The sequence below is a fragment of the Eleginops maclovinus genome, chromosome 22, assembly GCF_036324505.1.
Source record: "Eleginops maclovinus isolate JMC-PN-2008 ecotype Puerto Natales chromosome 22, JC_Emac_rtc_rv5, whole genome shotgun sequence".
Lineage (NCBI taxonomy): Eukaryota > Metazoa > Chordata > Actinopteri > Perciformes > Eleginopidae > Eleginops > Eleginops maclovinus.
This window is the reverse complement of record NC_086370.1, coordinates 2,122,720-2,147,352: the sequence shown is the minus strand read 5'-3', so window position 1 is coordinate 2,147,352 and position 24,633 is coordinate 2,122,720. Positions and strand designations below refer to the sequence as shown.

The 24,633-nt window shown below is 39.1% G+C and overlaps 2 protein-coding genes across 3 annotated transcripts in view; one reads left to right on the top strand and one right to left on the bottom strand.

Annotated features, from left to right (window-relative positions):
• Positions 1 to 489: 489 nt before the first annotated feature.
• Positions 490 to 17,997, bottom strand: pitx3 (paired-like homeodomain 3). The gene is made up of 4 exons (XM_063875097.1): positions 17,722 to 17,997; positions 9,508 to 9,625; positions 5,371 to 5,576; positions 490 to 1,940 (listed from the first exon to the last, which is right to left on the bottom strand). The coding sequence occupies exons 2-4, from the start codon at positions 9,614 to 9,616 to the stop codon at positions 1,371 to 1,373; spliced, it is 885 nt and encodes a 294-aa protein (XP_063731167.1). The 5' UTR covers positions 9,617 to 9,625; positions 17,722 to 17,997; the 3' UTR covers positions 490 to 1,370.
• Positions 17,998 to 24,027: 6,030 nt separating this feature from the next.
• The window catches only part of gbf1 (golgi brefeldin A resistant guanine nucleotide exchange factor 1), an 87,858-nt gene continuing 87,252 nt past the window's right edge, over positions 24,028 to 24,633 (top strand). For both annotated transcript variants that reach the window (XM_063874793.1, XM_063874792.1), the window contains exon 1: positions 24,028 to 24,317. The gene's annotated coding sequence lies outside the window, so the exon portion shown is untranslated. The remainder of the gene's footprint in view (positions 24,318 to 24,633) is intronic.

Here is a 24,633-nt window from a genome sequence, read left to right as displayed (position 1 = left end):
AAAGTAGTAACATCCAAAACTTACTGTTCTGTAAGTACCAAAAGTAAATGGTCCATTTCAGATTCATAAATTAAATAGTTATTACAATTAATGTTATAACTATAATTATTAATGCATTAATGATAGCACTACTTTAATATTTGTGGCTGGTAAAAGTAGAGCTTATATCAACTTATTAACCTTCTGCTATAGGTTTGTGAAAGCATCAATGGAGTCATCTTAAACTACAATAATATATAGATAATAATGTATTTGTTGACAATACTGTTAAGTAACTATTAACAACATTTATTAAATAAATCTAGTGGATTAAAAAGTCAATTATTTGCTGCCAAATTATATTGGAGGAGAAGTATAATGTGGCAGAAAATGTAAATACTTATCTTAAAATTGTACAATACATAATGAACTCAGTTACTTTCCACACTGACTGTAGATCAGAGATATGACGGACGTCTTCTGGTCAAAGTCCATGTTCATAAAAAGTGATGCTTTAATTGGTTCTTTAATGAGACAGAGCAGGCTACACCAGGAAAGAAAGCTTGTTTTTTTGTAATGACAACTGCACTCTTACATACATTTTTACAGTCATGGACTTCCTTCTTAAAACACCACACAAATCTATATACTCAATGGCTTAGAGTTTTTTACTTGAAAAATCTTGCTGATGTTCTGGTATGTGTGAGTAACTTGTTTTCTTGTGTTCACTTCCAGGACGACCCTCCTCTCGCCCATCCAGGCTGACCTTTGACCTGTGACCTCCCATGTAGAGAAGAATTCACAACAAAGTTTAGAGTTCCTAAAGGATGTGCTCTACTACATAAACCTTGGGCCTTTGCTTTTGAAGAACATGCTTTTCTCATCTTTAAAGTACGTTTTCATATATTTTTTGTCACATACAAAACAAAAAGGTCCATTATATACATCCTCCATTTCTCCTGCACTGCAACCACAGGTCCCTTTTCCTGCGACAGTCGCACAGATTGCAGCTGATGTTTTTGGGTCAACTTGTTGACCACCAGTCCAGTTGAAGCATCCATGTTTTATTTACTCTACATTTATTCTAATCATGCAGTTCAAAAGAAGGCAAAAAAAAAATGTGATAATGCATATAATCTTTAGAAATCCTTTAGGCAGTGGGTCAGTTCAGTGACAAAGTCCCAATAACTGGAAAGAATTCCTTTGAAGCGCGGTGGTCCATCTGGGCATTTCTATTTGTTGTGTCAGTTCTGAAGATTATTCTCCCCGTGTACCATCCAAACACAATCTGCCAGGCTGCAGCACATCTGGCAGTGTAGACATGAGCAGTGGAGTAACAGTGGACTAACAGCTGGTCAGTTGGGCTAGGGATCGTCGCCGGAGCTTCTTCTTCATACCGGCCGATCCACAGCGTATTGGCAGGGGCTCAGGTTGGACACGGGGTTCTGCACTGCCGGATAAGCGAAGTTGGTGTGCTGCTTAGCTTTGAGCCGCAGGCTGGCCAGGCTGGAGTTGCAGGTGTCTCTGTACATGTAGGGGCTGGCGGTGGTGGCGTAGGGGCACGTGGCCGCAGTCACCGCTACCGAGTTGAGTGCTGTGGGGCTGTTGAGGTTGTTGAGGTTACCTAGGTTATTAAGCCCTGTAGTGGGAACCCCGGCCACTCCTGAGGGCACCATGCTGGAGGCCATGTTCATGGAGGGGATGGAGCTTGGGGAGGAGAACATGGCCTGGGATGATAGGGGGCTGACGTTCATTGAGTTGAAGAATGGGAAGCTCTTGGCAGAGAGTGGGCTGCTTGCTAGGCTCTTGGTGGCCCAGTTGTTGTAGGAGTAGCCCGTGTACATGTCATCGTAGGGCTGCATGAGTCCATTGAACTGGGCACCAAAGCCGTTTTTGCATAACTCCGCCTGCTGGTTCCTCTCCCGCTTTCTCCACTTAGCACGGCGGTTCTTGAACCATACCTAAGAAAGCAAAGGAGAAAAAATGTTTTAGTGTACTGTCTATCTCTTTTAACCTTGGTGCTTCCCTTAAAGCCCCAAAAAATGTCTTGACTTTTTTCTCAAAAACATTTCCCTGGTTCGACTGATGTGCTTTAACAGATCTTGGAAAACTACCAATATCAGAACAAGTGGTGGTCTGTATAACCTTTTTTCGACAATAATCAAGAGATGTTTTCAGAGCTTCACCGACAATACTGATGAATAGTATTTGTGCAGGAAGAACTGGAGTTACTAAAGAAGTTATCTGTAAATTACTTCTTCCTTTTGCCTATCAAAATGTGCCGCCAGTCAATAAAGTCCCCCCCCCCCCTCCCCCTCCCAAATTATTTCGGTAATATTGTGTGCATATGTCTCCAGAATTTTTGAAAGACACAATGATCCCGGAAAGTAAGTTGAAGTGTATCGTCAAACAGTCATATTAGGCAGGGCTTATTAAAACTAATCATTGACTTATTTGAATAGTGAGATCCCAATGAAAGAAATGTCAGGGAAGGGCAATCTTCACATTTGTCATTTTATAGTCCTATATTTGGCGGGTATGAATTGGATTAAAGCTTAGTGGAAAATCTAAATTGAGGGTTTTAAGAAATGAAACCCACAAAGTTTCTCTGGAGTTGTGCAACTTCTGCTCTGAATAACACAGCAAACGGGGTTATAGTGTTTCGATCTGTCTATCCGTGTGACAGAAGTCTCCTGGTTATCTATATGCATTTGCTGTACGTAATTTACTTTTTACTGTTAAATGTTTGATTTAGCCACGTAAATCTTTGTGTTTGTTGAGTTGATACTCTCTGGCCCACTGCACATGCTGTGTATCACCCAATGCTTTGTTATCATAGTAACAGTATGCTGTTGATCATTAATATGAGTTTAAAGTGCATGACTCTGACTTTTCCATCCCGCTCAGTGACAGCAGGGAAAGCCCCCCGCCAGAGGAAGCCACCCAATCGGTGATACACTGCCCCGGAGCCAATGCTGGGAAGCTCTGTGAAGAGGCTGAATGTCAAGGTTATCAACAGATCCCCCGCAGACACGTTTATACGTCTTCTGTGAAAGGACTGCATGAGAATCATATCATAATATCTCTCTAAAAAGGCACTGATATATATTTGATTTCATTTAAATGAAGCATCAGTATGAAATGTATATGACTGTATGAGCACTCATGATGTCAGCATAGAATTACACTCAGCATCAAATTGAATTCTATTTGCTTTTTATGTCAAGGCCAGTGAAGTTTCAATTCTTTATTAGAAAGCAACAAGTTTAAGAGCGTGGAAGTAACAAATACAACTTGTTGCTGACCTTAATATTTAATATATGTAGGTAATAGATTTTTTTTTTTTTTGAAAACATCTGATTTAATGACCTCTTTCACATGCTAGCAAAACGTTGGCAGATTGTTAGCAAACAGTCCCATAAACCTGGTGCTACATAACATTCCTCAGTCATATATATATATTTTTTTATAAGAGTTTATTTAATTCATTTAATGAGAGAAAGTGGAGCGAGACATTAATGTGGCAAACCTTGGACTCACTGTTTAGGCCATTAGCGCCCGTGTGGCATGCACCCTGAGAGAAATATGGTTGATAATTGTAATACTTGTGCTCCTATAATAATATTTCCCATGCGATAGATGATGATTTATATTACTTTTCTTTTAAACCAAGATATTCTGATCCATCTAAGGTCACAAACTAAGGAATTTTAACATGAGGAGTGTATCAGCTGTGTGTGGCATTCTCAGGTGGTCCCATTACATCATATGGATAAAATAATGCACACGTATGCATCCACACATTCACACACACACATCCCCTCACAAACAAGGCTTTGTGCAGTGATGAGTCCCTCAGGAGTCCACAACACACAGTTTGGCCATGGTAGGCAAGTATATTTAGAAGTTAAGCATGTTTACTATAGGCTGCTCTCACTTTCACACCAGTAAAGTTAAGACAAATACATTTATCTATACAGTTTGAAACTACAAGCTTAAATAGCTACTGATCCAGCACTGGTCCCTCTTGTATCAATATGTTCCATACGGCTACCGCAGTGTGTGTCTGAAAGGGCACATGCATGAAGCTGCCTGCCTGTAGGGGACAGATGATAGACTCCATCAGGGACGGGACCATGTGTAGTCCGTCGTCCTTTCAAAATAACAACCAGAGTGTGTGCTATGTGACCTTTCATCCAGCCAGCATTCATTTGATCCATCACTATAAGGCAGGCCAGGGCAGTATGGTCATCCATCAGAATGTGACCTCCTGCTCCATATAGCTACAGTGGTCAAAGCCCACTGTGCTCACCTCCGACTGAGGTTTGGTGTGTGGACTCAAGCTTTGGCTTGAAACATCAAATCTAGTGCATGATGTGTTTTTGAAGTGAAATTACATTATTTAAAACGTATAAAATGTATATAATAATACTGTGAGGGTTGGACAAGTACACGGGTCCGCAACCTTTACTATCAGGGCCATTTTGCCTCCTTTGCCACCAAATAAGGTTTGTCTGGAGTCGCATAACGTATTTGATAACACATCTTATAAAGTTTTAAATGAAGTTATATATTCAAAAACGTGTTTGCTGAATCTTTGAACAGCAATAAGAAAAATAACTATTGCTATTTTTACACGTTACAATATAAGAAGCAGCCCCTCCTGTCTATCCCCACACGAACCAAGCACCAAACCTGGGAGGACAGAGCCTTCTCCATCGCTGCCCCCACACTCTTGAACTCACTCCCACAAAACATCAGGGACTGCCCTAACCTCCCCACCTTCAAAACACTGACACACACCTCTGCAGACGTTTAATGTGTGAATAATGTTGTGTTGTTGTGCTAAAAGTTGTTTTAATATTTCGATTCAACTTTTTATAAATATATAGGATTTTTTTATTTCCTATTTTATCACTGTAAAGTGTCTTTGTGCACCTAAAAGAATGCTTGGAAAATAAAATGTATAATATTATTATTATTGTTTGCAGTAAAAGAAAAGGAATCCACACTCAGAATTTGACTCTTTTCCTTTTTGGGGATTTTCTATGGATACTTTTCCAAGGCCGTGGGACTAAAATGTTCAGAAACCCCCGTAAGGCTATAGAAGGCGTAGAAGGACGTGGCACATACATTAGCTAACGAAATATCAATATAATTTCACTGTAACAGTATCACCTCAAACTCCAAGATAAAGGGTGAGTCCACTATTCAAAAAATTGCTTTTATTTCTTGCCATGCTATTTTTGGTTGAAGCTACATGGAGGTTCCTACCCCTGAACTACCATATGGTTTTGGCAATGATACTGGCATATTTTTTATAAAAGATGTACTGGGACACTCAGAGAACTGTGGTTCTCCGGAGCTCTGGTTCTCTGGTGTGGTACTCACCCTGACCCGGGCCTCTGTGAGGTTGGTCCACACTGCGATCTCCTCTCTGGTGCTCATGTCGGGGTAGCGGTTCCTCTGGAAGGTGGCCTCCAGCTCCTGCAGCTGCTGGCTGGTGAAGTGAGTCCTCTGCCGTCTCTGCTTCTTCTTCAGGGAGCCGTCCTCAGTGCTGGACTCATCCAGCTGGTTCTGATGGGATTTCTCTGTGTCTGCATAAGAGAGAAAGGGTTTCATAAGGACACTGGGAACATGGAGGAGACACAATCATTTCAAATACCAAGGAAATAAAAGGCGTCATTGGCTGAACGTTGCTAATCAGAAACACTAAGAGGGTTATTATGATTTTTAAGCTAGTTGTTATTACTGTTGACCACATGCATGTCTTGTTTTTTATTAGTATGCATCACAGGATCATTTTGTTTTTAAGTAAGAAAACAGATTTCACTGTGTTCTGTGAAATTGGAGCTTTTGTTGGTAACCGCCCCCCCCCCCCCCCCCCAAGTTATCCACAATTGTGATTATAACTATAGTTATAAAAAAGATTGTTTTAGTTTTTTTCTCACATATTTTTTAAACGGTACAGTTCCACTTTAATTAACCATTATATATATCTCAAAATAGTTAGTTGTATTCTACAGAACCAGTAGTGTAGAAGTATTCAGATCCTACACTTGAAATTAAAGCACAACAATGTTTCTGTTTTCAAAATATTATAATGTATTTTGATCTATGTATGTAAAAGTAACTGTGGTTATTAAGGCTGTCAACATAAAGTGGCATCACATTGAAGTAGAAGTGCATACCTGTGTGAATATAGAGTTTGGTGGACTTTGACTATGTTGTGGAAATGTCCCTAAAAAGATCTGCTAAAAGCAGAATGATGGAAAAGGAATCAGTTCAAGCCAACCAGTGAGTTATAATAATGAATGTTCCCTTTTATAACTGGAGAACTATATATACACTGACCCTTGATTTTCAGCTGACCTGCTGAGCCTTTAGTAAGACTGAGTTAATTAAATGAAAATGTACCAACATTGTTTCCGTTTTCCCTATAATCAGCACCAGATTTCCCAGTTCATATCAAAGAAACTGCGGTGAAACGTTCACGCAGTATCTGGGCAGTTATTCCTCCGTGCCTCTGCAGCTCTGTCGGCTGAAACTGACTGCTTATTATTGTCGGATCCAACCTCATCCCTCCACTCCGCAGGCTGGAAAATGACAAGCATGGGTGTGACGTTGCCAATAGAGAATAATTCCAGACACTGCATTACGTTCAAAGATGTGCACAGCAGTGAGTGATTGCATTTGGGCCCCAGCACGGTGGTTATAAGGACCACACATCCATGTTATGTCTGCCAGGGCTTCACCCTGCCAGATCTCACTCCCACAATTTGAGGACCTCACAGAAAGGAGTGAAATTAGTTGGCCAGCTAATCCTGCGGATCAGGCTTTTGTGACTGGGGCAAGTTGGGCTCTGTTTGGCGAGGGCTTAGCTCACGGAGCAGTTCGAAATGATCAGCAGGGTTTAAAAAGAGGCTCCACAGGGCCGCCGGCAAAACCAATAAGGGCTAGGCCAGGCTGTTATCTGGCAGTAAACTGACACTGGGTAAGCTGTCACTTAAGGCCAAAGTCCAAAACGCAATACTGCGGAAAGGGCAGCCCTTTTTAGAGTGGCACGCTGACCAACAATCGGAACGATTTGACTGATAATGTGCCGACATGACAGAGCTGTTCCAGGTCAGCCTGTGACACAGCTTTAATCTGGAAAACAACTACCAGAGGCTTTTAACTAAATCCCTTTTCAACGTCGGGAAAACAGCAAAATTCAGAATTTACAAGCAGAAACCATGACATTACAGACCATCACACACATATTTGGTCCAGGTCAGAGCTTTTAAAAGCTAAACCGTCTCTCCAGGGTCAAATCAAAGTCAGTTTTATCAGGAGCTGCACCTATCTTCAGAGAGGACACTCATCATGAAAAGACTCAGTCAGCTCATGCAGTCCTGGGTGTGAGACACAAAGCAGAGCCTGAAGCATGGGCGTCAGCGCGCTGTGTGAGGCGGTGCACTCTTTTATTCTTCATTATAACCCAGCCCTGATTGGAGGGGGAGTCTAGTGTTCGTTATAAGGAGAACAAAACCCAACGAACTGTAAGAGATGTGTTTGTAGTTAGAACCCATTCATGACTATCGTGCTTTCAATTTTGTTCTCTTTTAGAAAACACTTTTATACAATAACTAGTCATTTTGCAAGCATCAGGACATGGCTATTTGCTGGAATCACCTGTACTGCAATGAACTGATTTAAAGACAAGAACCCAAAGTAAAGATCTCTAAATCAAAAACATTCAACTTAATTCAGAACAACAATTACACACAATGCCAGTCAGCCTTTAGCTGTGTATATAGTACAGCCTAACAATTATTAATCATAAGTCTCACAATAAAGCAAGAAGCGTATCAAATAAACACAATGTCATTTTTGATTGCAAACTAAATGTAATTTAAATTGTTTTGGTTAATTGAACTGTAGAAAAAAATCAACAATATTTAAGGCTTTTATCGGGAATATAAAGACTTAATTAATTTTATTTAACACATTTCACTTGAATTTATCAGAAAAGTAATTACTGCATTACTGAATTGTATCATTAGTGAGCTGAGCATTTATGCAACTGACAAACTGTTGTGCTGCTTCTCTTTGAACCCAGATAAACAACCAGGGCCCTTCCATGGATCCATTTAACATTCAGGCCCCATAAACAGATCCACTCAGAGAGAATTCTTGAGAGCTAACTGAGCTGCACAAGACCTCCATAAGACTGCACACACACCAAGCATTTTACACCACATTTCACTTCAAAATAGTTTGTGTTTGACAGTTTGTTAGGGCTGGATTTCTAACCACACACAGTTTAGCAATTAGATTGGGTTACGCACACATAAACACAAACACACAGACACACACACAGACACGCACACACACCAAAGATAGATATAAATGCAGAGCTGGATGGGAGGGTTTAAGTGTTAAAGCTATATAGAGAGAAACATACGTCCGGGTGAATATTAGTCCTGTTTAACACGTGTTCATATAGCATCATGGGGCCAGCTAAAACAGTATGTTTATGCAACGGGAGAGAAACTAGTGTTAGTCTTATCCTAACCCTCTTGACCAATCAACACTCAGCATTATATCATTCCTTCGATCTGACCTTTAATGGCATTACCAGTTTCATTTATACAGTTATCTCCAAAGTGAATTTTGTGGTTTTTAGTCCTTATTTGTCCTGATATAAGAGTTAAGGATACGTTATTAATTTGCTTTGTAGATGATTAAATACACTGAAAATACTTAAAAGTTGAATTTAATTAAATTATTATGTCAACAGATTTCACATAACTGTGTTAGGTTAGTTGAAAGCAATAATATCAGGTTGGAATAAACAAAATAGGTTCAACTTAATATTATTGCTTTCAACTATAACCTAATACAGTTTGTTGACATAATACATTAAATTAAAGTCTACATTTCAGTTTGGTCAGTGCACAGAGGAGGAAATCAGATGGTTAACATATATTTTAATGGTGCTGAATCAAATCCAGTCCCTGCGCAGCGTCTTCTGCTCTCAGGAGAAAACGCTTTTAGCTGTTTAGATATTTATTTGAGTTTTCAGTCAGAGGAGTAAGTACAGCTCGTCAGAGGCTGCTGTCTGACACACTCACACGGAAGAGGCTTACATTAGTACGGCAGTGTCTGATGTCCAATTAGATCGAACTCCTCTCAAAGCCTTTTACAAGCTAAACACTGCATAGTTTATAACACATCTTCTCTTTGTCAATTGGCTCTGATTAAACTGTGCTCGAGCTAAAATGAGTAGTAATCGGTGGATTGCAGGAACGGATGTCCTCTTCCTGAAGCATCAGAGACACTGAGGACAGGACATCATCTCAGCTGTTTGTCTTCGCACAATCTGCATCTATAATTTACGCTATTCCGCGGAAATACGCAGTCACCCGATTAATTGCATAAATAATGAAGTTATTATTATTATTATTATTATTATTATTATATTATTATTATTATTATTATTATTATTATTATTATTATTATACACTGTGCACAGATTCTACTCACCGCTGGTGTCCTGGCCCTTACATCCCGGCTCGTGCTGCGGGGTCCCGGAGTCAGAGAGTGAGAGTGCCGGGCTGCGGGCCTCACTGTCCGTCAGCAGGTTAAAATCCATCAGCAGGCTCTGAACACAAACACACACACACACACACACACACACACACACACACACACACACACACACACACACACACACACACACACACACACACACACACACACACACACACACACACACACAGAAAGGTGAGTGCCAGCCTTTTATGATCAACATACATCATCCTTCACTAACTCTAAATCCAAAAATGTGAATCCGATTTCGGGCCATTGTTTTTTCTGTCATAAATAAGCACATTTAATTTAAAAAATACTTGTATTGACATACTTATATTATGATGTCAATTAAATATCCAGTTGCGCAGTCTAGTCCAGCATCGTGTTTGTTGTGTCTCCTTTAATATTTCAGTTGTAATCATTTCGCTTTTTTCGCCGAAAAGTCACACAATATTCATTTAGGCTGAATGGAGGATTCGGTGTTACCCTGATTGGGTATTTTAGAGGAACGCTGCAAATAACACGGATCGCTTTCCATCACAACACCGTTGATGTGTTGCGCATTGTCAGCGTCCGTGCAGGGAGCCGGTCGATGATGCAGGAACACCTCCAGGGTTCAAACCTGAGTGAATACTTTCACTCAGCTTCATGGACACGTGACCTTTTTAAAAAAAAATCTTAGCATTACAGGAGAGTTAAAGGGATGGTTCTCATTGAGTTAGAACCTGTGCAGCCTAACAGAAAGACGGTTTTATTAATCATTTCTGCAACCCTCTGGTTTTTGAGCTATAGAAAAATACAAAATGTATTGTACATTATTATTATTATAACAAGCAGTGTAATGTTACTAAGTACACTTATTCAATGACTAAAATATTTAATTGAATGTTCAATGTATACTACTTTATACTTTTTAGTCCCATACATTTATTAACATATAAGTTACTCTGCAGATTTAGGTTAATGCTAAATATAATCCAACACATATATTATCATACATTATTAAAGACTAAGCCACCCAGTAGTGTAAAGTCGTTAAATAAACCCTGCCATCACAAAGTACAACATTGAGGTGATCAACACAGGAATGCACCAATCATGTGAAGAAGATCGTAACAAATATTGTTGCTTTTCTGCATAATGAGTACTTTTGATACTTAAAGATTATTTTGATGCCAATACTTTGTTACTTTTAGTTAAGTACAGATTTGAATGCAGTACTTAGATTACTAACTGAATATGTGTACACTGTCGTACTGAAGTATTCAGAAAACTTAGTCTTCCAATGTGGAGCACAAGCATCTCTCAATAAATATATTAAACACAATAAAACCTTATTCATTACATTCTCAGTTCCATCATGTGCCTTCTGTGTCTTTTGGTTGGGAAACACCTCCCCAAAAAACCACTGCAGTATTCTTATGGACTCCTTAATAGGGAAACATCAGTTCATTTAAATCAGGTGTGTGTGTGTGTGTGTGTGTGTGTGTGTGTGTGTGTGTGTGTGTGTGTGTGTGTGTGTGTGTGTGTGTGTGTGTGTGTGTGTGTTTCTATTTTTCCCTTTGATCTTTCCGTTCACCCTGCTTGTGGTTGTAATCCTGATCCTGTATCTGAGGCTGACATCAGCAGCTATAACAGAGCCCATGATCTTTCTCTATTCTGGGCTGCATGGTGAGAGCAGCAGAGTTGTTGCTGTAAAATACACGATGACATTTCCAAGCTAGATTCTAGCCGCCGAAGTGGACCTGTTACCCAGAAATAACTGGCCGTTTGCTTCATCCCAGAGCAGTTAACAGCTTCAATATGTGGACAGGGTTTATGGATATATATGAAGTAACAACTAAACATCATATTTGTCTAACACTACACACGTGTTTGATCAGAAAAGTGGCATAAACAGTTTGACTCCATTCTCCTCATGTCGTTAAATTATTATCCCTGTGATCTGACAAGTTATTCAGCTGGAAAAATACAAGAGTCAGGAAAAGTCACAGAAAAGACTAAATGTGAAATCTCTATGAGAAGCAGCAAACAAGTATTTATATTGTAAATAAAGGATATGAAGCAGGCAGAGCCCACATTCACTCAGTGTGTTACTGTTTACCAGAAGTGGAAAGTAAGTACATTTACTCAAGTACTGTACTTGAGTACAAATTTGAGGTACTTGTACTTTACCCGAGCATTTTCATTTCATGCTTTGTACTTCTCCTCTACTACATTTTGGAAGAAAATGTTTTACTATTTACTCCACTAAATTCATTTTAAAGATGTATATACAGTAGTTACTTTATACCTTCAGATTTTGACAGACAAAACCTTCAATATTTTAAAATATGATTATTTGTTGTTTTTTTTCAAAAATATTTGACAGTTCCAGCTCCTTATATGTCAAGATTTTCTGCTTTTTCTAAGATATTAAAAATATTAAAATGTTTTTTCTGCAATTAGTACGTACATGTACCTAAACATACTTACATACTTTTACTTAATTATCATTCCAGATGCAGTAGTTTAACTTGAAACTGAATATTTTTAGTGTGGTATTGGTACTTTTACTCAAAATAATCTGATTACTTTTTCCACCACTGCTGTTTACACTCCTGATGTATTCTCCCTCCCTCCCAGGACACTGCTGTGAGTCCTGAAGTGAACAGGGTCAGAGGAGGGTCTTCAGATCCAGTCGGAGTCAAACCCTTTAACATCTTGCTGTCCCAGTGTTCACCACTGAGGTTACAAGCCATAGAAGCAATGTATTATAGCTATTCTAGGGAAGGCGTGTGCCCCCCTCCACCCCCCGTGTTTCCCTGCGATCTGTTTGCCACCATGCCAGCCCTTTGTGTGCCAGTCACATGTGACTTCTGCTCGGGTTAAATCCGAAACCTCGTTGGGGGGAGGCGGAGTACAGAGCATGGCATGGTGTCAAACATAACCCCCCCAACCACAACCACAGCCAACAGCACATTGTAAAACTGGGTTGAACTCTTGAACCAGACTCACTGTCACCGGTTGAAATAGTTGAAATGACATAATTTCCCCTGCGCTCTCTGAACATCAGTCCTTTATATCAACCAGATGTTAGCGTGGGCAAGCTGAACAACGTGTCAGGGACACCGTATCACTGATAAATACTAACCAACAAGGTATCATAACTACTCTTCAAACCCCTGATCTGTTATGATGAAGAACTGTAGATTATAAAAGGCCATATTCCCCAACACATTAGGACATGACCTCGGAATGAACACTAAGACACATGGATCATAAAACCCAACACAGACACATTTTATAACATAATCATTAAATAGTCATTGTCTAAAAAATCTTGAAGAAATTCAGACAAAAAGCAAATTGCACTAATTGTTTAAAATTAACACTGAAAAAACTGAAACATTGACTTTTATCAAATGTATTATGTCAACAAATTTCACACAACTGTATTAGGTTAGTTGAAAGCAAAAACATTAGGTTCACCCTAATATTGTTTATTTAAACTTAATATTATTGTTTTCAACTAACCTAATAAAGTTTTGTGGGATCTGTTGACACAATACATGTAATTATAGCGAATGTGTCTTTGTTTTCTCAGTGTATCATCCATAATGATGAGTGAGTAACTCATCAGATATAAGTTGATTTGTCATTCCCACACAGCTATACAATGATTTGAATCTGGCACACATGTCATCACTGTTCTCCCTCTTATACTCTTCCTAACCCACACTTAACATAGCATCAGTCACTCTGACAAGCTACATAATGCTCCACAAAGCCAACCTGCATATTCTGATTAAAGGTTTAGCACCTTATTACCACTGAATATCTGTGACATCTGATAGGTGAGCTAACATCCATCAAACACATCTGCCGTCTTGCTTCGACATGCACACATCAACCTTTAAAAATGCCACCCCATGCACTTTTCATATTTTTCACTTCACACAAGCAACATTTTCCAGAGACTTTAAAGAAAAACCTGCATCTGTTTTTGTTTAGAATCCGTGAGAATGATGGGAGCATTTCACATAAGATTACGAGACAGGAAAATGGGTTTTCTGCGAAGGGCCGGGGGCCACAGCGTTGCTGGGAAAACAGGAGCAAGACTGAGGGTGAGGTCAGTCTCCCAGCAGAGAGATTACCTCTGTGAGGATCTGGATTAATGCGCCTCTCATCGCTCTGTGGGTCACAAGGATTAGTCTTACTCCTGTTCATGACCAAGCAAATATTGTTTATTTTTCTGTGTTTAGTTAAATGACTCAACAGAAAATGATTCATCTGTTATGGGATTTCAAAAGGTTAACAATCAAATAGTATGTCAGTATTTCAATTAAAGTCCATATGTTGGTTTTTCAGATCGTTTTGCCTGGTCGATTTGTCTACATCAAATGTGAGATGTGACATTTCGGCGAGCCTGATCTGATGGAGCTGTAAGCAGTGTTTCGACACCTGCCAACATCTAATGAGATGCAGGCAAATCACTGATCTGGCAAACAAATCCAATCATCATGCTATCACCTGAGCTGGAGGATCCCTAACGCTTATTTCAATAAAGGCCAAACTGTTTTATATCCCGTGGAAGAAGCTAAATCAGAGCTTTCCCTTTGTTGAGAGCACAGCACACAGCAAAGTCACAGAGGGCATATTTCACTTTTTAAAAAGACCCAAGTAGAGCATGTCTTTGTTTTTGAAGCAGCATTACCTCTGCTGTAGATGTGTGCTGAGCATTTTCTTCTGGATTTAAATTCTGAGTCTCCGCACACAGGGCCCAGGGCTGCCAGTTCAGTTAGGCCCCGCCTGAAGGGCAGCAGCTGTCCCCTTGTGAGTGCAGGGCCTGGGTCCAGTATGAGTGAGGTCCAGTATTTTGTTCAGAATAATAAATGTGATCCAGTCCCAGGGCTAAATGTGCAATGTGATGGATGGACACACGGCCTGATGACAGTATGATGCTCAGAGGTTTGGCAGAGAGGAGGGGTGCAGGTGATGCAAGCCAGTCATTTTGTCCAGAGCAAGGTGTCATTACCCCCCCCCCCCCTCTTTCCAACCACCTACACGTGCACCAGGGGCGCCACATGATTATATTTCAAAATCAAGAGCCCCCCTCCCTGATCTCAATATGGCCAACAAGCTATCACTGAGCTAACAAGCAGAGGGGCTGACAGTGCTGGAGTTCTGAGGCTCACACTGAAGTGACTCCTGAGTGAATTTAATGACAATCCAAAATAAAACTGAAGCTTTTACCCTCCTCTCCACATATGTATTTATTATTACAATAAACTGTATTTTTTTCCTGTACAGTATTTATTTTTACATTCTGTTTATAGCTCATCATGTATATTTCACATGTTTAGGTCTTACAAATGTACTTGCACATTGGTCACATTGTCCATTCTTTTTGCACTATTTATATTGTTTGATGTCTTATCTATATGTATGTTGCATTGTTGAAGGAGCCTGGGATTTAAGATTGTATTGCCATAACTACACTAGCTGCTGTGCAATATAAGAGCTTTGAATCTCAATCTTTATTTTGGACATCAGAAGGCCCAGTCTATTTCCTGGAGCACTGGTGCTTCCACCTGACATGCTCTTAAATCACTCTGTGAACTCTGCTGAGGCCTCCTGTTCTCAGATGATCAGCAGCAAGATGAGAGTCTCCAGTTTGCATAAGCGCAAGCGTTTTGCATAAGCTGGTGACAGCGATCTCATTAAAATATATCTGCTGATAATAATAAAAAAATAATAATAATGGAAGTAAAAATCCTCTCATTTTCGGGAGATGGCCGAGTCCATCTGGCGGTGCGCGCGGCAGACTGCTTGCATTTCCACGGACTGCAGACATTAGCGCGGGAATTATTCATAAACGCGTGGTGAATTAATTCCCGGGATTAAGAGTTGATTAAGATGTGTGTCACTTTGCTGTCTGAGAACTTATTAAGGGCCTCCTCGAAGAGACGGCAGATGGAATTTCAGTCCAATGTTTGTAGATGTTAATTTCTGCCCTCCTATAACAGCCATTTGCATATGATTGAGAGAGAGAGGCCGAGCAGGACTAACACACACACACACACACACACACACACACACACACACACACACACACACACACACACACACACACACACACACACACACACACACACACACACACATTTTTTCCTGTACACCCCAAAAAATATCATTTTATTTCACTCTGCTATATAACAAGGTATCTAATTTAGCCTATATTAAAATAGTTATATTAACGAAGTGAGTCCATAGGCAAAAAAATATGACGCAGTCATTGATCATTTTATTAAGGATGCATTACGAAGTTATATGGCGATAATACTTTGAAAATGCGAGTCAAGCAAGTTTCCGTTTTTCCCTTAAATTAAACAATTTAGATTTAAATAATTTGAATATCCTGACTACCGCTTTCATTTGAACACATTTTCATTGCTGTGAATTTTGGTATTTATTTTAGCTTTTTTTTCTTAACGCTTTTTAAACTATTGGAAACCCTTTGTGAATATGTAATTTCACTAGATCATGAAGTTACGGTCTAATGCGGGTTCCCACTTGTTAAGAACAATGAGGTTGTTCCTGACAAACTAAATTGATAGATATATATTTTAAATAAAACGTATTAATCTGATCAAAGACTGTGCTGCAGGGTTGCCTCTCTGCAGCCCGCGGCCCGCGGCCCGGCCCTGTACAAGCGCTGCAAATGTACGTTGAGTCTGAGGACAAACGATGTTCCATTAAACAAATGTTATTTACATGGGATGACCCGGGAACACATGCAAAAGAGCTGAGGCTGCAACCTAAAGCCTGCAGGAGGAAATCAAACTAGGGTGTCTTCATCCATTAATCTAAATTTTGATTTGTTTTTTAGAAATAAAAAATGACATTTATAAGTACGGGCATAAAATAACGAAATGAAATATGTGAGCAAAACGAACCGTAGCCTTTTAATTTACTGCATTAGGCCTTTGATCGTCCTGATGTTGAATATCATTTCTCACTACACTTTCATTTATTTAACTTTATTTAATTTATTTGATTCAATGACAATATATATATATATATATATATATATATATATATATACAGGCTGTTTCACAATGTATCCGCATCTGCACAACAGCAGGCCGCGGGACAAAAGAAAGTATTTTTAAAATTAATATTGACCGAAATATTTTTAATTTGAAATTAAGCATGAGAGTTAAACTGACCTTCATTTAATTTAACTTGTTATTTTCTTTGATTGTTATATAATTGTGTTTATCAAAGTGATATATTATTATTATTATTATTATTATTATTATTTACGAATTAATTGTCCATAAAACAACATTCTTAAATATTGAGAAGTTAAAATGATCGTGTCATGTTGTTTTGAATGTGCATGAAAATATATTATGAGTGTTTGTTATTATAAGTTCGTTTGTGGCGGGTGCTCACTTGTGTGTGTGTGTGTGTGTGTGTGTGTGTGTGTGTGTGTGTGTGTGTGTGTGTGTGTGTGGGGGGGGGGGGGGGCTTTGTTTTTCTGTCCACGGTCTCCTGTTGCCCCGGCAGCCACCTGCCACCTATCAATTTCCTCAACATCCCCAGATATTTTTGACCTCCCAAATATTTAGATATTTTCACAACGACTGCCACTTTGGAGTCTTCGGATTTTGGAGGAACATAACATGCTCTGGAGAGGATGATTCATGACTCCACAGGCTGTTACTTCGTAAATGCTCTCTACGATCCCCTCACACAGGGGAACTTATAAAACTGATACAAACAGCACTAATGTACAAAGGTTAAAATAAAAGCTAAGCGTTCTGCGGGCCTAAAATGACACGGGCCTTTCCGCAGAGAGTGTTTCAGCTATTACAATTAACTAAAGTTAAACAAATATTTGTTTTGTAATTTGTAGCATTTTGTATGAAGGAGGAAGCAATAGAATGAGATACATGTTTCTCTGCCTGACCTGTCTCTTCTCTTCCGAAAGCCGCAGATTGTAGCGTTGATAAAGCCCCTGCTTTATATCGGGCAGCTTTAGTAAACTTTTACGCACACAATAAAATGAGCTGGCTGGATCGTGAACACACGCGCGCGCGCACACACACACACACACACACACACACACACACACACAGAACATGAGGAGAAAACAAAACGCGGTTAATTTACACTTACATCAAATCCCGGTTTGGTTAAATTAATCCGTGGAAAAGACTTTGGGTTTGGCTGCAGGCTGATGGTTGTCCTGGCCTCAGGGTTGCTGGTGACATGGACAAAAAGTTTCCCGGTGCGTCGGTCAGGCTCAGAAACAGTCAGAGGAACAGAGAGTAAGTTTGGACACTTTCCTTCTTCTTCTCTTCTTCCCTGTGTGCTGTCAGACCTGAAGGCTGTGGAGAAGTGAGGCTTGATCCCCACACAGTGTATAGGGAGGAGGAGGAGGGTGTGTGTGTGTGTGTGTGGGGGGGGGGTTACTTCATGCTAAATATTATGTGTGACAGGTCCGCTGTAGAAAGGGCGGCCCCTACTCTCTCTCACTCTCTCTCTCTTTCTCTTTTCTCTCTCTCACTCACGCACGCATTCACTCAAAGTGCAAACACATACACACTCCCCCACCTCCCTTTTCCATTGGTTCTTTGTCTACAAACACTCCTCTCTCCATCTCTTCCTCCCTGCAGCCGCCACAGAGCAGCTTTTTATATCTACCTGCACTGCTGGAGCTAGTGTCTACGTTTTAGGACAAACGTTAAACATCTAAACAAAAACCATTACATAAATATAAAAAACATTACATATATATATATATATATATATATATGTAATGTTTTTTTGTTTGGATGTTTAGAATTCTGATATACATATATATATGTATATCAGAATAAGAATACCTTTATTCGTCCCCCAGAGGGGAAAGATATAGACAAAAAAATGAAAACACTATTAGTTTAAAAAGATGGCACTAAAACAAAGAAAATTAAAGGAATTAATTACATTTGAAGTACATTCTACAAATTTAGTTTTATTTCACAAGTAGTGTCATACATACACAGTATACTCATCAAATATATAGCAATACAAATACTCAAAGAAACTTTACAAAAATTAATTTAATATAAACATTCATAAATGAAAAATGAAGAAGAAGAACCTTCAGGTGTTCACTCAGTTGTCTAGGTCTGAATGCATCCACATGCATTTTCTATTTCACGGAGAGATCTCAGAGCAAACTGAGGCGGCCCGGTTAGGGGTTTGGTGCCTTCCTAAAGGGCAACCTCGGCAGTACCCAGGAGGTGAACTTTTATCTTTCCAGATATCAGTCAACACTCCGTATGATCTTGGTCCGATCGCGACTTGAACCGGCGATCCTTTGATTACCAAGCCAAGTCCCTTCAGACTTAGCCAATGCCCGCCCTAAAAACACAATATGCAAGGAAATAAAAAAACAAACAAACTGTCCAAATAGTCAAAACAGTGATGAGGTGGGGGGAGAAGTTGAACAGGAGGAAGAGCTGAGCAGATGGGTAGTGGGGTTCTGGACGTATTTTATTTGTTTGGGGTTCCACAGAGTTGCAGAAGTTGAGTTTAGAAGTGATGAGGGCATGGATAAGTGTTTCTGTAGCCAATAAGATAGAAATGGTTTGAGGCAGGTTATGTTTTAGTCGTGGTCTGCATTAGGTAGAGGCAAGAGGGTTGGGTTGAGAATGATACCAAGGCTGCAGACCTGGATAGAAGGGGGGGGGGGGGGGTGTTGGTGAGAAGGACTCAACAGAGTGGGTTAGGGAATGTGGGCCGAGGATCAGTGTTTCGGATTTGTAGAAGTTGACGGAAGTGTTTGCATCCATGATATAATATCCAAAAGACATATGGGAGTAGACTAGATGGTAGGCGAAGGATTCCACCGAGGGTAAGGTTGTTTAGGAAGAAGAGTAGGGGGATCGAGAACTGAACCCTGGGGGACACCATTAGTTAGTGGGGCGGTGAAGGGTTGACAGTTATTTATGGAGATGTATTAATGTCTGTCAGAGAAACAGATACAACTTTGACACTTGCTGACATATAGTTAGTTATAGCACAAAGAGATAGTTACAGCATCATTGCCAATGGTGACACAGCCATGTACACACATGTTAAAATAGAGCAAAGGGAACCACAGAAGGCACAATATTCAAAACCAAAAGTTCAAATACTGCAGAAGTTTTGGAGTTAAAACTTAGGTAAAGTTGTAGTGGCAGACAAAAAATTACTGATGGATATTTATGTGTACATTCGAAGTATCTGTGGAAATTAAAAGTGCTCAAAGGAGGTAAAGATCGAAATAAAGTTGGAAGGTTCTCTACAGAAGCTCAGGGGGCAAACAAAGGCATCAGTGCTAAAGAGCTAGCATTATTCACCTGAGGGGCTTCACAACAACAAGCTCAACAGTAACCACCGTAAGGGCACAGTGCAGAGCGGCAACCATCAGCCACACTGAGGGACTCACATGCTCTGACCGACTGAACAAATCACAGGGGGACAGATTTCATTTCTCCTCATCCAGAAATTACCACACAATATCTTTACATAGCAAGTAGTTGTCTGCACATTAGTAAAGATCTGAATGATCCAAACCTTTAAGTTGTACAAATATATTTAAGCTGAATAGACGAAGTATAATTGATTAATTGAGCTTGAAGTGTCAGTTGAAGTGTCATCAGAGGCTGAAAAGCTCTACGATAATAAGAGATGTGGTATAACTGTGTAGAGAAAAGAACAATTAAAGTGCAGGTGGTAACATTGAAAAACTGTTTTTATTCCTTAACATAACATCTCTTTGGTACAGTTCTGATTTGACTTTGCATTTCTTTACATTTTTTTAACCAAACCCCGCCAGCAATAATAATAATTCAAACTAAATATAAATCACAAATGAAAGATGATTATGTGACACATTTAATAAAAATAGTAATGGTGGAGTGTATAATTGTAATCTATACAGTAAATGTAAGTTTGGTAACATAAAGCTGTGTGTTTTAGAAACAGTTCTATAACATTGTGGTTAGGTTTAGGAAACAAAAACCACACAAGCGGGTTAAGGCAAATAAAACAAATTGATTAAGTTTAGCCTTAAGTAAATTTTGGTCTATGTGGTGTATTTCATGACAACAGCAGGGGTTTATAAACTAACCCTTTTAAATGATATCTTAATGGTGTACATCATTAAGAGCGTGGCTGCTTTGAGTGACAGGCGGGTGCCTCACAGGAAGCTAGGTGCTAGCTGTCTGTTCTGCTGTTTCCCTTAGGCCTCCCTCAGTTCCAACATTGATCCACCTCTTTGCCCATTTTTGGATAAGCTGCAAAATTAGCAGTGTGGCCAATGCCAAGATGGCTACGGCTGAAGCCCCCGATATTGAGCTTTCCAATGACTTGTCAAATACCACATGGTGACCTCAGTGAGAGTACATCCATTTCTCATACTGTACACTCTTTGATTTAAGATTGATTATTTTTTCCTCCTAGGGTGGTGACTATGCTAACTGGTGGCTATGCTTACCTCAACCATATGTCCCGCCGAACCATGCACTCACCATGAGTTCATCCTTGGTCATTTCTTACTTTTTATTTGGAGAATTTTGTGGTTTTAATTACCCCTGTTACGTTTATTTACATGGTGGAAATGTGTTTATATTGAAGTTATTATCAGAGTTGGTTGTGGATGTTTTGGACAATTTTGAACTTATGATTCCACGTTTTGTTCTGAAGCGGCATCAGCATAAACCAAATATGGGATGTCACACTATACAGTTTAATATCAATAAAATAAGTATTGAAGTGGTAATTCAGAAGGGGGGAAACACTATCATTGATTGGTGATAAGTTATAACATCATTATATCCTGTCATGCACACATTTTCATAGCCATGAATATGCACTCAGGCCTGAAACAATGTGCAAAAATATCTCTGACAATATGGGAGGATCATGAGACAAGACTCAATTTATCCCTTCCACATCTTTCAAACAAAAATCTGCATGCCAAATATGACATTATGCAACACAAAGCATATAACATTGTCTGAGTTTATGCATGCATGTTTGTTAAAGCCAAATTGTTAATTATTTGTCCTCCTAGCAACAGGATAGACTATAAACTTTACACAAGGCAAAGCAGAAACTCAACCTGACATTGGCTTCATTTAGCCAAGCACACACCTTCACTTGGAGAGTGACAAAGAGTCAAAAAGTGTCATTATGAGGTTTTAGCTTTAGAGAATGAAATGAGAAAAATAAAATAATATCTCCACTCTTATTTTCATGTCTGTAATTAATTGTGAACAGATTCACGTCAAAGACACAAGCTTACATAAATATTTTTAGTTTGGACAGGAAAATGTAATCAAGAGAAACCCAGCTGTTTCATATGCAGCTGAACAGGGATGGGATCATGATATGGTGGATCAGATGAGATATGCAATGAATTCATAGTGATAAAAGCTGATCTTCTAAAATGGATAATGTTTCTTTGATGACTAAAGCTGGTTCTTTAGGCAATGGGGATTCAATTAATATTCAACCGTAGGTTTGATTTCCTATTTGTGTGAACATTGCAAAGTATTAACAAGTGCATGACAAACAATAAAAATCGTTTTCATTGCCTCAGAGGAGCAGACATATTTCTTACTGTGGAAAATTACATGCAACTATTTCTGGATGAAAGCACATGGCGCAAACAGAAGTTGGACATGCTTAGATTCTACATGCTTTAAACACAGAGCAACCCTTCATATGTTCCCATAAAGAAGCCTAAAAACAAAACCACAAAAAAAGAATTACACTCCACAAGATGATTTTTGTAACTTTTGAATAAGCATAATACTGAACATTGATAATATTTTTTGGGGAAAACAACATTAGTGAAGCAGCAATGACCCTTAACCAAAGAATGGATGAAAATCAGAAACAAGCAATTTCCTCTTGAGACTTGGAACAAAAGACTTGGCTCACATGACGGGTTGTATACTCATGTGAACGAAGACATCAATCTTTCACTCCTACAGTGTTTACATCCAATGTGCCAGTCGTGTTAAATCCTTTGTTGGATGGTAAGCTCTAACCCAAATAGGACAGCAACCAAAACAATAACTATATATAATCAATACATTTGCTACATTTTCGTTCAATAATCGAGTAAGTGTTTGATATGCACAATATCTAAATATAGTGACAAATGTTCATAAGCATTTTCTTAAACTCGAGGTAATGCCATATGCTTGATGGTTTTATTGAACCAACAGTCTAACACCAATCTGGAGAGTTATGTGTATGTTACTGAATCATCACAATCTGATTTTCATTTGCAACCTGTAGATGCAGTATAATTTAAGTTTACACTTTTACAGTTTAACAGAGTGCATTTGCTCCTTAAATAAAATAACATATTAAAATATAATATTATTTAATATAATAATACATTATGTCTATTATAAAAATACATATATAACACATTTTATTTTTCATGGGGCTTTTGGTCAGTCGTCAACCTGTACCTTACAGTTGTCATTCCTTTTTGCTTTGTTTCTATTTCCACATACAAAAATAGGCTTTATATAGCATATTTATAATTCATGGCAAAGTTTAACAGATCAGCCTGAGAGGAAAAAAATCTCTAAATCAGTTATTTAATCAGAATCAGAAGTACTTTGTTTATCCCAAACTGGGAAATGTTTGCGTTGCAGCAGCGAAATACAAAGACAAGCAAAACAAATACAAATTATTAGAACTAAAAAATAAAGTAAAAATAAAAATGAATGAAAATGAATAAAAATGAAAAGGAAATATACAAATGTACAAAAAGGCCATAATAATATACTGTAAATGTACAATGTTAAGTGTTAAGTGTGAAGGATTGCATGTTAAGTCCAGTTTACAGAGAAGCTATGGAGCAGTTTACAGAGAGGCTATGGAGCAGTTTACAGAGAGGCTATGGAGCAGTCTTCAGATAGGCTATGGAGCAGTGAGTTGTCTGCCAACCAGAGGGGAATTATTGTTATTGCATATGTAATAGAGTTATTGCATAATAATATTTTTCAGAGTAATCGACCCCACAATGAGAGCCAGAGCAAGAATCCTTGCACTCCTACTCACTGAGAGTGAAGTTGAGCCTGAGAAAAGAGAGCGAACAGAGAACAGCCTCCACACAGTGAGAGACTGGACTCTGCCATGGGGCTTCACACACAGTGTTTTCGTCATCAGCCAGGCGCAACCGAACATACCTCAGTACTGCTGCCTTTGTCCCGCCCTTTTTTGTCTACACCACAAGTGTTATTTCCTTTTTGTGGAATCTGTATCTTGTTTACCTCATTAAAAAAACAATACAAAACATCTAAAAAATCTTAAAATGTTATTATCTGATGTTTCTTAAAATGTAAAGCCCAATATTATGGTTAAAGCGAAGAGTTAAGGTGCCTGTCAATCATAACTCGTCATCAGGCTAGGTTGAGACTGCAGAGCTTTTCCACGTCAGTGTGTTTACCAAGGCCAGATTGACAGCTGCAGAAAGGTGTTCAATTTATTCACTTATGAAGCATGAATTTGAACAGTGAATGAATACGTGGTGTTTGGAAATATTACGTTATCACGTAGTGGAATGTCCGAAAACATTATTTTTTCCTGTTGTCGTGGTGAACTGAACTTTGGTCTTCTTCATTCACTGTTGGCCGGCTAGCCTGCTAGCTTGCCGAGCTAGGCTAGCATTAGCTACAGCAGGACTCCATCTCTAAAAAAGCAGACACGCACAGGTAATATCATTATTTCATAACAACCACAGACGCATTCGGATATAAATCTTCCAACGGGCATGTTGCTATCATGTCATGAATAGATTACTGTTGTCCGAGAGGACATACACGGAAGACACCTCTCCTTAGCAAATGAACACGTAGCTAAGTAGTTAGCTGTGGGCTTTATGGGCAGGAAATATATTAAACTATTTTTAAACTATTTAGAAGGTCCATTGATAGTAACTAAATAGTAGTCACATGTCCTTTTGTTGTGTTTTCCTTGTCCCAGAGGACTGTCAACAGGTTTTCAACACCATGGTATGGTGAATAGCTA

Bases quoted from the DNA above. Each gene is read 5' to 3' on its own strand.
- pitx3 (XM_063875097.1), bottom strand. From the start codon at position 9,616: ATGGATTTTAACCTGCTGACGGACAGTGAGGCCCGCAGCCCGGCACTC. The intron at 5,577-9,507 runs GTGAGTAGAATC...TCTCTTATGCAG, and splicing joins TAAGGGCCAGGACACCAGCG to ACACAGAGAAATCCCATCAG. The intron at 1,941-5,370 runs GTGAGTACCACA...TTGCTTTCTTAG, and splicing joins TCACAGAGGCCCGGGTCAGG to GTATGGTTCAAGAACCGCCG.